Raw genomic sequence first — 15,157 nt, forward strand, 5'->3', positions numbered from 1 at the left:
TCTAAGTCTGGCCATTTAGGCAGATATACACTACAAGAATTTCAATATTGCCAGAATTATTTTAAGTATCCCAGTGTTGTTCTTTTTCAAATAACTGTTACTGGGGAAATCATCTTACTCACCAGGCAGAATTGTATTTTCCTGGTAAGAGAACAAAGGGTTACTGGCAGACCTGGACTTATTGAATCATGGTTTACCCAATGCTGCCTGCCTGCCCCGGGTGCCTGGTAGAGGTATATCTTTCTAATGGCTAGTTTTATGTAGGTGCTATCTCTTTTGTAATGAAAATCAAAGCCTAGTGGCTGATCAAAACTTATCAATTTAAATGAGTAAACATTTAAATCCCTGCATCCTAAATTGTATAAATGTCTAACATGCCTGGTAAGCATGCTACTTATCTTTGGGGTTTTTTGGAGACAGTGCTCCCATAGATAAATTCCACTTGTGTGACTTAATGTTTCCTGAGCAAATCTATTAGTAGCCCTTTATAATACTAATTCTATCACTTCAGTTTCTTCTACATCATCCATACCACACATTAAATTCTACTTAGTGCTTTCTAGTGTGTCCAAAACCCAGCCCAAAGATGAGTTCAACCAACTTGAAAAATGGAAGCATATGCAATCGAGCAAGTAAATATTGGAGCAGAAGATGTAGCACGCATTTCTAGCCAGAATTCCTGCATAAGCACAGGACACATTAGAAGACAAAAGTTAAAGAACCTTTGGATAAGATCAAAGAGATAATTAAAGTATATATAAAACAACTAAAGGGCAAATCCAATTATAGACAAATGATCTAAAGATGTAAAAATGATGGATAAATATATTAAGCAATTTTCATCATTCTTGGCTGGGATCAGCTGGGATCAATAAATATATCAAACACTATTAAACATTTTTAGCCATTAGAGGAATGCAAGTTAAATGGTTATAGGCCCAAGAGAAATCTAAATCAAGATACTCTAAAGAGTTATTTATGTCTCTCAATCTATCAGACTATTGAAACAACAGAATCCCCCAATAAAAATTTCTCCACGAATCTCATTTGACTGTTGAAGAATTGTGGCTAGATCTAGCTTTGGGCACAAGATGTGACCCCAAGTTCAATAACAAAACTACCTTACCCTACTCAGGATAGCAAACAGGAAAACAAAGGACAGCAAGTGTTGGCAAGGATGGGGCTGGGATGAGGACAGGAACTCAAATAGTCCCAACTCTCCAGAAGTCACTGTAGATACTCTTCAAAAACTAAAGATGGATCTTTCTTTAAAGACCCAACTATAGCACTCCCTGGTACATACCAAAGGCAATCTATGTTACATAGCACAGAAAGGAATGTTCATCCATTTGTACTATTCACAGTAGCCACGGTAGGGAATCAGCACATGTGTCCATCCACAGATGAACAGATAAAGAAAGCAATGAAACTGTCATTTGCAGGAAAATGAATGATACTGGAGAATATTGTGCAAAGTGAAACAAGTCAAAGAAATACAAATATTCATTTCCTATTATATGTGGAACGTGAAACTGAAAAATATTGTACTTAATATGCATATATAAAGAAAAAAAATTATTTATTTATCTTGTAGTATATATTCTTAACATTTATGTTCTCTCTCTCTATATATATATATACAGATATATATACATATATACATATATCTGTATATATATACATATATTCCTGTGAATTCCAAGTATCCTATTCAGCAACCAAGTATTAAATGGGTTTATACTATAGACAAGCTTATTATTATTATTATTCATAATAATTAACTTTACAGAGAAGATAGATGACAAGTTTTTCAAACTAAAAAAATTAAATGAATGAAAATCTTGATCTAAGTCCATTTGTAATTTGAGGAATGGCTATAAAATATTGTAGTGATATGATGTCATAGGGACAAAGAACTATTTAATTTTTTTATTCAAAAGACTTGTGCTGTGTGTGTTTTACAGAAATGTGTGTGTGTGTGTTACATGGATGTATATATATATATATATATATGTACTGTATACATGCCTAGTTCCTGCTGAGGTCAGAAGAGATCCCCTGGAATGGTAGTTACATTGGTTGTTAGGTGTCATGTACGTGCTGAGATTCGAACCTGAGGCATCTGGAAGAGCAGCTGGGGCTCTTGACAAGTAAGCCATTTCTCCAGCGCTTTACTTTTAAGTTCTAGTGATAAATATAAAGACAGCTTATTAAAGAAGAGAAAGGGAGTGTGGTAGAAGCCTGGGACAGGTGGTAGCCTCAAAAGCCCTAATGTAATATCTTTAAAGTATGTGATTAAAAACAGGCAATTTCCCTTTACCTTCCCAACATATAAAGATAGTTTTTTAACTTTATACATAATTTTATCTATTCTGATTTATGGGCTTAATCATCAGTAGTTTATGTTCATTTCAGTGTTCTCTTTCCTATAACAACAAAGAAAATGATACAGCAATAACAAAATTGCCAGATCCCATAAAATATAATACTAATTATAACCCTAAGACAAAAGCAATAATCTTAAAGGATGATGAAATTAGACAGAAGGTTGATTTTCTTCTATTGAGCCTCAGGCTCTGTTACACAAAGGTGGATTCTAACTAACATAAAAGTGAGTTCATTCTATTTAAAGCTATCATTCATAAATTCTTTCTGGATCCCACTTTACCAATTCACATTTTCCTAGCCACCATCCTTTATTCACACACATGATTAAGAATTAAAAGCAATGTTTCTTTTCAAAGCTCCAACTTGATTAGTGCTTCAGTTATTTGAGCTATAATCTCAATGCTTCATTAAAAACATGAAGCCCCTGAGATCTCTCACTGGATCACCAACCAGGCAGCATACACCAGCTGAGATGTGGCTCCCAGCACATATACAGCAGAGGACTCCCGGGTCTGGGTTCAGTCAGAGAAGATGCATCTAACCCTAAGGAGACTGGAGGCCCCAGGAAGTTTAGAAGTATGGTGGGGTAGGTGAGGTGGGAACATCCTTGTGGAGACTGGGAACGGGGTATGAGGAAGAGGTATGGGATGTGGCATGGACCTGGAGGGGAATAAATTCTGGGGTGTAAAAATAAATAAATTAAAAACATGAAGTCTGTTTCTGCCAAAACATTTTGACTCAGCACTCAGTTTTTAAAACATAGGATCATCTTAATAAGAAATTACCCCAAATAGTTTCCCTCCGCAAAAAACCCTCCTATGTGAAATAGTCATAGTATCTTGAAACTTGAAGTTCTAAGTAGAAAAGTTCCCCAGGAATATTGTATTTCACTTTCACTTGCTGAGAAGGGAGAAATAGTTTAAAGCTAAATAGTGGCTCAACTAAGAAATAAAATGCACCAGAAAAAATAAAGATCCTGGGACTAACAATCCTCCAATTTTCTAAAACATAGTTCAAAAAACATGAGAGAGGAGATTCCCACCATAAAAGCACACAGACACATTGCAGTAAGCAAGAGAAATTATCAACAAAGTAGATTGGTCAGAAAAATTTGCATCTACTAGAAGTTCACAGGCAAGGAAATCTGAAAAGTAGCTGGAGAACGAACTGTAGCACAAGTAAATAGTAATCTGAAGCCTCCTCAGTACATAGAGGGCAGCTTGTCTGCTAAAGCTATTAAGAATGAATAACATAGTCTTGAAAAGAATATTAACTGTTCACGGTAATGAAGGTTACGAGCCTTAGTTACAGCAAGTATTTCAAATGCATTAAGGAAATAACTTCTGAATGATTGCAAATGTTCAAATATATAAAATCACTATGATTACCTCTCTAAATAAAACTGTTTTTAAATAGTTATCTTGAAAATTTCTTCTGTATTAGTCTTATAGGAAAATGCTAACATTAAATATAGTCAGGTGTGGTGGTTCCTGCTTTTAATCCTAGCACTTAGGAGGCAGAGGTAAATCTCTGTTGCATGTGAGGATAGCCTAGCCTGGTCTAAACTGAGTCTTAGAAGTCAGCCAGGGATACATAGTGAGACCCTGCCTCAAAAATGTATGTACATATAAAATACACATTATCTCTCTGTGTCTCTGTCTCTCTCTCACATACACATATATATTTATATACTTTTAGTCTGTCTTGTCTGTTTCTCTCTCTTACACACACACATACACACACACACACGTACACACACACACACACGTACACACACACACACACACACACACACACACACACTAAATTTGCCATCTTCTTTCAGGTAAAGTAATTGATCAAAATAGCTGAAGTTATAAACACGAACCTTTTGTTATATAATAGGTCAATATGCTTATTTTTCACTACTATCTCTGCAGAAATCATAGTACTTTCCCTAGTTGGTTCTGAACTGCGTATGTATTGCTAAGCTTACTGGCAAGTGATGTAAAAGGGTCTACAAACATAAAATGTAAGGGCTACTACAAAATTAATCCTTGAACTTGTGACATTATGAAAATACATTCAATACAATCCCAGTTTACTTGAAGCTGTCTCATGGTGTTTGTAACAAGAAGTTAGGAGAAAATAGTTAATACTATGGGATTTGCATAATCAGATTAAAATGAAATTTAGTACACAAATTCAGTAATGTTGGCAAACAGTCCCATGAGAGGTTAATAAACTTCATTTAGACTATTCCGTAGTAATGACAAGTCAATAATATACTTCCATATTGTCATAAAACCTTTAAAATAGCAATAACTTAAACTTAACAAGTAATTATGATAGTCATTTGAGTACTCTAAAATGGTAAGAAATATATTAAAATGGTTCAATAGTATAATTAAATGAGCATTTGCAGACTTACAGAAAGTTTCTCATATTTAAAATGTTCTTTTAATATACTTAAATTTTTATTATAATTTGAATGTACACATATATTACTTATATAAGTTTACTTGTACATTGTAATGTTTATATATGTATATGTATACTGTGTAATAATTAGAGTAATTATTATGATCTTAAATATTCATAATTTCTTCATTGTACCAAGATTTAACATACTTTTATAACTATTTTGAAATATATGAAACATTAGAAATAGTCACTGTGCTGTGCTATACTAGAACACCAGAATACTCCTATGTAGCTCTATTTCTGTACCTACTAACAAGTTTCTCCATAAACCTCCTCTAACTTTACATTCTCTGCAGTCTGGTAACCACTATTTTCCTCATATGAGTGTGAATACATTTTTCTATGTGTGACTAATTTCATTCAATATAATATACCCCAAGCTTATACTTGTTAACTATAAATGATAGTAATGCATTCTTTTCATCATTCCATTGTGTACTTATATCACATCTTCATTATTGATTAACTTGTTGATAAGAGGCATCTTATTAATAAAGAAATTAGGTAAATGTTTTTACAAAATTTAGTAGTTTAAAGAAGAGTTCATGTTCAAAAGCCTTAAGACACCAAGGAGCAAATTACCAATATTAAAGGTGACAGTATAGGAGAATATATTATCTATCAAATAATGAACTAGAAAATAGACAACATTTCACTATCACTATAATTTTAATCACAAAAGCAGGCTCCAGGAACTATAGAAATTTTGTTGTTCCTGTATAAACCGGAGATTATTTAGTTCAGAGTTTCCTGAACTAAAATTAAGGGTCTTGACTAAAATAAAACAATATCTGCAGGAACAGAGAAACTGTTCTGCAGTTCATTGATTAGTTGATAAAGAGCTAACCACTCTTCAGGGTGATATGTCCTAAGGACTAAAGATTCTTGTCTTTGCAAGTTTGCACTTAACTGCTAGTTATTAAGATCGCATCCCCATATTCAAAGAAGAAAAAAATGCTGAGCTTGTTTAAACAGAATTCTAGAAGCTCAAATTACTTTTCTATGCAATTCTATAAAAGAAGTCTACTGTATAAAATTAAGTCAAGTGTATAAAATCAATTAAACAAATCTAAGTATATAAATTATTTAACAAGCTAAGGTATATACATTTATCAAATGTTATTAGTATTCTACATCATTTGACTACAGGAAATGGTTTTGTTGAATCATTCCACTTTATAAAATTCACTGGTTTTATTTTCCATTTACTTCTATACCTCATGTTATACAACATCTTTTTCTGATGATGAGTATTACATATCTATATAACTGAGCCATTATCTAATTCTACATGAGCATGTCTCACAAGAAAAATAAAATATAAAACATCTTACCCCAGATATGAGAAATACTTTGCAGAAGTCTAAAACCGGCAGAATCTGAAGAAAGCTGGCAGCTTCCAGTGTATCTTGAAGGGTGTCCATGTTGAGAGAAAGCTTTGCAGTATAGATGAAGTCAATAATTTTCCTTAGACCCACTCTGCTCACGCCATGAAGCTTAATGCACATTAACTCTTGTTCTTTCATTCCACCTTAAATGAAAAGTCAATTAAATGAAGGTGGATAAAATTAAGGTCAAACTCCGTTCTGCTGGTAATTAGATGCAGCAAAATCAAGGGAAGGTCTTATTCCAAGTAAGCATCCATTCCGCAGTTTTGCTTTTGTACCTTTTTACAGTTAAAAGGTCACTTGAGGAAATCCTATATGTACTAATAGAGATCATATATAATACAAGTACTTTCAAATGTTCTGTCATTTCACATCTTTTGATGGATTAAAGACCATATTATAGGAGCACAGAATCTATGATAGTCCATTCAGAGATTTTTTAAAAAAGCTATGAAGTAGAACAGATGGTAGAAAACATGATTCAAACACACACAATCACATAGATTAGTGAACTTTTCTTTTGAAAGTGTTTTTTTAGAAGGACAAAGAGTAAAATATTGGATTTTGAGTTAGCAATTATATAGGTATAGTATATACTGTATATGTATTATGTATTAGATATATACATACATACACATAGATGTCTTCTAACTTATTAATGTGGGAACATAGAGTAACAGAAGGCAACCTACCGGTAAACATAGCTTTGAAGTAGTCACTAGCAGAGGCCATCATGACTCGGTGCACAGGATAGGCATCATCTGTATCACCTGGCATCAGTGTCACGTCACAAAGCAATCCATCAAGCCGAAGCTGGTCAAATCCCTGTAACAAGCATATGAGTTGAGTAAGGAATCAAGGAGAAAATGCTTACACCCCTGTGTGCTAAACTTATGCTTATGAGCTCATACATCTCTGGTATTTTGAAAACAGAGTCAAGGGAGTTCTCAGAAGGAATAAAAACTACTTTGTTTAAATATCTATAGAATTTACTGCATAAAAAATAGAGTACTAAGGCAATTTGCATCAAGAACAAACAGGGTAAGTATGTGAAATTTATTGAGACATCTATTTGCCCTAATTGGAGAAAAAAAAGATGACCATTTACTTCTGTTTTTCCCACACATGAAACAAAAATCTTTGACCTTCCAAAATTGCTTTCCATACTAACACAGATAGCACTGCTGTGGGGCTTTAATAGATTATTTTGCATTTTGATGACTTTTTTCACCTTGAGACAGAAAGGGAGAGGGTATTTATCTGTATCAAGTGCTAGAGACTGGGGTTCATTTTATTATCTGAATTGTTTACTCTCTCAGAGAATTAAAGCTTGTACTTTAAATATTCCAATACTTAGCTTTCTGCTGCTGCTGTTAGGCCAATTATCTTTCAAGTCAAAGATTTAATTATCTTTGATAAAAGGAATGTAGGGAGTCCCAACAGGAGGCTTGATTGTCTCCAAAGGCTTAAAGGATTAGCATAGAATGGACAGGCTAGCCCCTACAGTGGAGAGGAAGGACAGGACCCAGTGAGAAGAGTACCTGTTGATTAACTCCTTCAGCTGGCCTAAAACCAGGGCAGATGTCTCTACTCCCTGTCTCTACTCATAGGAGAATGAAATGCTTTCATTACAATGGATAGCTTCCTCAATGTATGTGTATCACTCAACATGTTTTACAAGATGAATTATATAAATTACTTTATTAAAAATAATGAACAGAGCCATAACAAGCTGCTAAAAGGGAATCATAAAGAAGTAGATAATAAAGCAAAAAGGAAGAATGTGGCAGACTCAATCCATACTTTCAAAGAAATGTTTCATTGTAAAACAAAACAGGGGTGATAGAAAGTGATGTAAACTAGTTTCTAAGATTATAATAAACGAACATAGTAAGAACAGATATAAAGGATTCCTTGATCTCAAAACTTCAAATAAAGTCATGTGTCACAGATTTAAGAAAGAATTTAAGAATCAAAAGGTATAATTTACTAAGAAGGCAATTCTGGAAATATTGATTCTATCCATGGGTATAATACAAATCATAATCTATACATCCCATTATAATTTTAAAATTACTTTTGAAAGTAAATATGTAGCTTAATAGAATTAAAACTTCAGAGAGATTATCTGAACCAACCATTGCTCCTCTTAGGAGAGAAAAATATTCACGTATTATACATATACTTTAGGATATACATATATATTTGTGTTTCTCCAAAAATGAATCACATATTTTGTTCACAATCACAAAACTTTTCATAAATACCCCTTTCCTTTGCCAATATAAACACTCTTAAACCCTACTTCTGCAATTCATACCTTGCCTCTCATATTCAGAAATGCAGATATAAAAGAATAGCAATGCATTTGGCCAAAGTAATGTCCACCTGGAGAGATTGTTCTCATTCTTAAGACAAGAACTGACCCTTACTAATGAATTAAGGAGTAAAATGTGCATTAAGTCCAAGGCACAGGCCTTTAAAATTCAGTAAGTATCCATAAGCACTGAATAAGCACATTGCTGTGGTGTTAAGACTGTTTGTCACTCAGCTGATAAGAAGCCCAGCCCAGGCAGTTTGGGGACCAGTGCCTTTGAATTTACCAGGGTTCTCGCAAATCCTTGGTCAAAATGTTCAAGTTAAGATAGCCCTACTTCATTCAAAAGCAATCAAATAGTACTTTAACCATGTAAGCATGGTGGGGAGAACACTAGCTTTGTGTCATATTAGCCAGGAACTAGAAACCTAGCTTTTCTCAAGAAAGAATTAGAATGTGTTTAAAGTGCTTGCTTGTGAAAGAATTGTAAAGGTTGAAAATTAGAAGAAAAAAATTGAATTAAGCCAGCGTTTAAGAAGAAAAGGTTGGGTCCAATGGCTTAGCTTGTTTACGCATTCTTCATCAAATAAATTTGAAGTTAAAAGTTTATAAATATACATTTTTTAACAGTCTAGACACATAAGGATAAACCCAGGTGTAGTGACTGACACATGTCTATATAACAGTGAAGAGCCTTGTATCTCAGTGTGCAAATACAAACTTTATTCTATCCCATTTCAGTACATATTGCAGCAGAACTTTGATGGTTTTACAACTTTTGATATTACAATTGATGCGACAATGAACTTCCTGTGAAAGGAAGGGCCCATTCCTTAATATCTGGACAGATCAGCTTAGTTAAGATATCATTCTGTATTCACTCACACTGCCATGAAAAACTCAACCCTTTGTTAGTACAAGTTAGTGTCATGAAAGGCCTTTGAATTCACCTTCAATATATATCTATATTTTGTTCTCATTCTCATACTCTTTTCTTTTTACCTCTCTCAATTTTGAGATTTTTCATATCTAAGTGCTGGATTCGTATCATGTTTACTCGATTCCCTCCTGTTTTTCTCCTACCTCCCACTTTCTCAACACACACACACACACACACACACACACACACACACACACACCACACTACAGGGTCCATTAAGAACAACTCTGGTGTTTGGGGCTGTACCACTTGGGATGCATCTACCAGATGGCATGTCTCTGGAAAGACTGCGCCTCTCTCTCCAAGCATCCAGTGATTGCTTATATTTATTCATCTAATTATGAGGCTTTGTGAGAATTCCCCATCTACACCAGAGTGTCAACTGATGCTGTCATTATGCAGGTCTTATTTAGGCAGCCATATTGTGGAGATTTCATGGGTGCACCTTCTGTCCCTTTAAGATAGAAGACACTATCTTGAAGCAGACATCTAGGTCCTGTAGCTCATACAACCTTCCCATCCCCTCTTTTGTGATTTCCCCTGAGCCTTTGATGTAGGGGTGGTCTTACAACTGAATCAATTGGGGGTTGACATGCCACAATCTCTCCTCTGCATTTTATCAGAGCTGTCTCAATCTTTTCCTCTGATGAGCTTTAGAAAAGATCGTAGAGATCATGCACAAAGTGTACACTTTCATTACAAAAATTTCTCCTCACCAACTTTGTACTCATTCCTTTTAAATAATTTCTATAAACATATGTTCCCCACACCTCTACACATAAAGAGTTCGGTTTTACGGGCATTGCTTAGGCTATAGTTAACTTTTAAGGGTGTCCTCAAAATTGCTTCAGTTGATTTCAATTCACTTTTCTGTCTCAGTACTTCTCTTCTCTATTAGTGCATTTCTGCTGGGTCTTGGTTCTCATCTAAGAGAAACTTGTTTGTCTTCAGCTTCTAAATATTTACTTTTTTCTCCTTCTATAAATCTCCCTATATATTTCTATACATCTATACTCTTTGGGAGCAAATAAGCACAGTGATGTTTTTACCTTCTTGAAATTAAGTTTAATCAATGTGGCAAAGATTCAAATATGATGACAAAAGGCATGTACATACATACCCTAAAAGAATGAAACATATTCATCTAACAAATGTCATAATAATTGTCTAAAAGGGAAAATGAGTTGATGCTGTAAAATTATAATATTGAGATAAGCAGCAATAAAATTTTAAAAGTTGGTTGGATAGCTAGAGCACTCAAATGAAATATACCCATCATGATAAAAAGCAACTCTGATGTATAGTATGGTACTAAAGATAATGAGATAAGCAAATATTTCTACTTACTTCTGCATTGCAAAGAATTTAGTAGCATATTATAACTGATGTGATGACCATAATTTTAAAAGAAGAATGAGCAAAACCAGGAAATTCATCTTTACAAGAACAATAAAAATTAATGATGGGACATGTGTTGTACAAACAAGGATGGAAGATTTTAAGAACAGAAGAAGAGAAGGCTAAGTAATGAGTTTAAGAAGATGTCACGCATTTGATCAAAACAATATGAGTTTTGCTTTTATGAGGCTGCCTCTCATTTGATTCAGAGGACAGAGAGGAAAAGACGCATTCAAGTTAAAAGAGATATATAGGCTGGACATAATAAAAGTTTATATTAACACTAAACACTATTGTCATTATGTAACATGGCTTGTACTTTCAAAACATCTAATAGCTCTCTATCATTGTCTGTATCATAACTATTGCTTTTCAAAGACTTCTCAAGTTTGGCTTTAACCCAAATATAAACCCATAACTTTTATGACTCTGTGTACTGTAACTAATCATATGACTTTTTATTTCTGCCATTATTTTTCACATGGATGGCCTCCCTCCTTCAAAGCCTAATTTAAAATTGGCTCTCTTTAGAAAGCTATTAGCAATCAAATCTCCTCTAAAATAATTAGACAGTTTTGCTCTTGCCCTCAATATTTAGCATTTATGTTTAGCTTAAATTTTTTTTGTTTTCAGAGGAAGCAAACCAGCAGCATATTTCTTCATGTTACCCTCAAGAAACACCTTAAACCAAGATAAAATATAAGAAAAATAGAGCTTTTACAGATCAAAAGGACAGTATCTGTGAAAGGTAGGAAACAAATTAGATGGACCTTTAACTGTTACAACATGCTGCCTAGAAAGAGGTACAGCATGGGAACCCTGACAAACCTCAATCATCCCTGCATCCACTGGTGCTGCCAAGGCTGTGGGCAAGGTCATCCCAGAGCTGAACGGGAAGCTCACTGGCACAGCCTTCCATGTTCCTACCCCCAATGTATCCGTTGTGGATCTGACATGCCGTCTGGAGAAATCTGCCAAGTATGATGACATCAAGAAGGTGGTGAAGCAGGCATCTGAGGGCCCACTAAAGGGCATCCTGGGCTACACTGAGGACAAGGCTGTCTCCTGCGACTTCAACAGCAACTCCCACTCTTCCACCTTTGATGCTGGGGCTGGCATTGCTCTCAATGACAACTTTGTAAAGCTCATTTCCTGGTATGACAATGAATACGGCTATAGCAACAGGGTGGTGGACTTCATGGCCTACATGGCCTCCAAGGAGTAAGAAACCCTGGACCACCAAGCCTAGCAAGGATACTGAGAGCAAGAGAGAGGCCCTCAGTTGCTGAGGAGTCCCCATCCCAACTTAACCCCCAACACTGAGCGTCTCCCTCACAATCCATCCCAGACCCCATAATAACAGGAGGGGCCTAGGGAGCCCTCCCTTCTCTCAAATACCATCAATAAAGTTTGCTGCACCCCCCCCCACCAAAAGACTAAGATATTTAGAGAGAGATGCTTGGAGAGATGCATTCTCACGCACTTCCTTCCCCAATCTCCATCAGCCAATAGACCAAGGCAAGGCAAGGACTTGGACAATCCTGCTTCCTGCAAGTAGTCATGTAGCATTTCAAGGCAGTGCCTAAAATTCCAAGGAAGAAGCAGCTTTCTTTTTGTATGATGATATGCATGCTAGCCCATGTGGTAAGTGCTCACATTTTATTCCTTCTATATGGATTAAGACATGGGTATAGTTGTGGTATGTATGTAGCACAGCAGAGGTTGAAGCCTCAGGTTTGAGATCATGGAGACAGTCCTCGAAAGTGGAAAATACTGGGAGAATGGCAAATATGAAGTCATATAGCCAAGCGATATTAAAAAGTAACATACTGTGAAAAACTTTCAAGTATTAAAAAAGCAGATTAATAACATATATGATAAGGTACATGATTTAAAAAGACTAAACTATGAAAAAGAAGCCAATCTCAGTACCTTATGGGTTATATTATATTTGGGGGTTCTTTTGAATAAACAAAGTAACAGAAAATAGACTGTAGTTCCCAAGACTTAGGAGAAGGGACCACCAAGGTGTAATAAGAAATAAGGCAGAATCATGTAATCATTCTTTGTCAATATAATTGTGAGGATCAAATGAAATGACATATTTTCAATGCATATACAAGAACATACAAGAAAAGATCAAATTCGCTATATGTTCCAATTTGTAAAATAAAAAGTAGGAAGACAGTAAAATATACTGAGTTGATAGTAACTAAAACATAGCCAGGATAAATATAGTATTAGACAAAACAGATTTCAGAGCAAAGACTATTAGCAGGGAGGATGTGAGTCACTTTGTGGTACAGGCATTAATTAATCAAGAGTATATAAAAATCAGTAAATGTTTCTGTGTCTTAAGAGCATAGTCTCAAAATACATGAAGCCCAAACTAGAATAATCAGAGAAAGAACAATAGAGGTTCACACTTGATACAGATTTCAAAGCTAACCATTTTGGTGGCCTTAAAATGTGATAGAAATCAGTAAGGGTATTGCTACAACCATATCCGTCAACTTGATCTAGCCAAGACATAAAATATACCACCAAATAACTTTAAATGTGCATTATTTCCATGCACCTATGGGATACAGCACAAAGTACATGCCATTGAAAGTTATAAAATGTGTCTTAAAATAGTTTTTAAATGATCCAGGTTATACAAAGCATGTTTTCTGACAAGTTTGATTAAATGAGAAATCAAACTGGAAAGATATCCAGAATTTCCTCAAGTCTTTGAAAGCACAAGAATGACTGGCCCAGCAATGGTGCATAAAAGCACCTATTTCATTGGGTGAACAATAGCTGTCTAACTGGACTTAAGGCACACTCGATAATTGGAGGAAATTCATGCCTGGTGCCAGAAACCCAGCCAACTATTCATGGCTGGAGTGATCACAGATCCTAGAGCAAAACCAGCTACTGCTATTTTCTAAACCATATAATTTCTAAGTGTATTCAGTTAAGTGTAGCTCTTACTCCTCATCAGAGACCCCACTTGTCCCAGCACATAGAGACTATTGCAGAGATCCAGAAGTAGTCAAAAGGCACAGGACAACTGACCATGGATGTAGTCCCCAACATGATACACTTACAATGCAACCCCTATACCTAAGGCTTGTAATCAAAAGTTAATAAAGAGGCAGGGCAAAAAGGTAAGAGGCAGAGAATCAGGAGCCCTGCTGTTAGGTACTACCTTCTGGACATGCCAGGGAAGCCCACACACATGAAATCTCAAGCAACATAGTTCCCTAAAGAAGACGTGCATAATGACACCACTAGGTAATATTCCAATGCAGATGGAGGATATTTCTTAAGGAGCTATCCCCTAGAAGAGGTACAATCAGTGGCTGCTGAGAATAAGGTTTTTTCAAGGAAAAATTCCTTTATAGGCTATCCAATTCCAGTGGTTAGATCTAAAAGCATGTACAAATGAGTAATGTTAAATGGATTCTGGAGTGGACGTGCCCGTGTATCAATGATAATAAAAGAGGAAGTCTGGAATTTAGAAAGGAATGAGAGGGAGAAACACAAGAGGATTTGGAGGAGAGGGAGAGGTAGAAATGATGTAAAGATATACTTCTGTACGAAGTTCTCATCTTTTCAATTGAAAAAAAACATAAAAATATTTGGAGGACACTTCCACATAAGTCATAAAGAACTCCAAAGGGGAACTAGAAAGTAGGTTTAACTCAAAGAAAACACAACATCTCCCAAATGTGTGGGATGCAGGTAAGTAGAGCTTAGGAGGGATTTCTGTCTGTAAATGACTAGGAGAAAGTCCCATATGAAAGAACTCCATGTTCTCATTGTGAAACTTAAAATAGAAGAAACTACTTATAAATTGAGCAGAAACAACCAGTCATAATGAGATTCAATTAAAATATGAAACAAATCACAACAAAAGAATAATAAAGACAAAAAGGGTTTCTTTAAGGATATCCTTAAACCACACATGCACACATGCATGCACGCCCACACGCCCACATGCACTTACAGGGACACAGGTAAATGAAACTTGAGATCTAATGGCTAGAGATACAAATAACTAATATCAGAATTGAGGGAATTGATAATCAACTCTAGATATCTGAATAACTGCCAATCAAATTTGATAACTTAATTGACATGGATCAATTGAAAGACATGAATCAGATAACGTGAATATCTATATAGTTTTAAAACTGAATTTGTACTTAAAACTCTCCCTTAAAACACTTACAGCAAGATGACTTTCACTGGTACAATCTACCAAATACTGAAAGA

At 35.2% G+C, this 15,157-nt stretch overlaps 1 protein-coding gene across 8 annotated transcripts in view; it reads right to left on the reverse strand.

Moving 5' to 3' along the window:
* Positions 1–15,157, reverse strand: part of Klhl13 (kelch-like family member 13) — a 164,982-nt gene that overhangs the window by 25,697 nt on the left and 124,128 nt on the right. For all 8 annotated transcript variants that reach the window (NM_001401133.1, NM_001401131.1, NM_001100854.1 and 5 more), the window contains 2 exons: positions 6,932–7,064; positions 6,186–6,382 (listed from right to left, as the gene is read on the reverse strand). In NM_001401133.1, the coding sequence (NP_001388062.1) occupies positions 6,186–6,382; positions 6,932–7,064 (330 nt within the window). The remainder of the gene's footprint in view (positions 1–6,185; positions 6,383–6,931; positions 7,065–15,157) is intronic.

The sequence above is a fragment of the Rattus norvegicus genome, chromosome X (genome assembly GCF_036323735.1).
Source record: "Rattus norvegicus strain BN/NHsdMcwi chromosome X, GRCr8, whole genome shotgun sequence".
Classification (NCBI taxonomy): domain Eukaryota; kingdom Metazoa; phylum Chordata; class Mammalia; order Rodentia; family Muridae; genus Rattus; species Rattus norvegicus.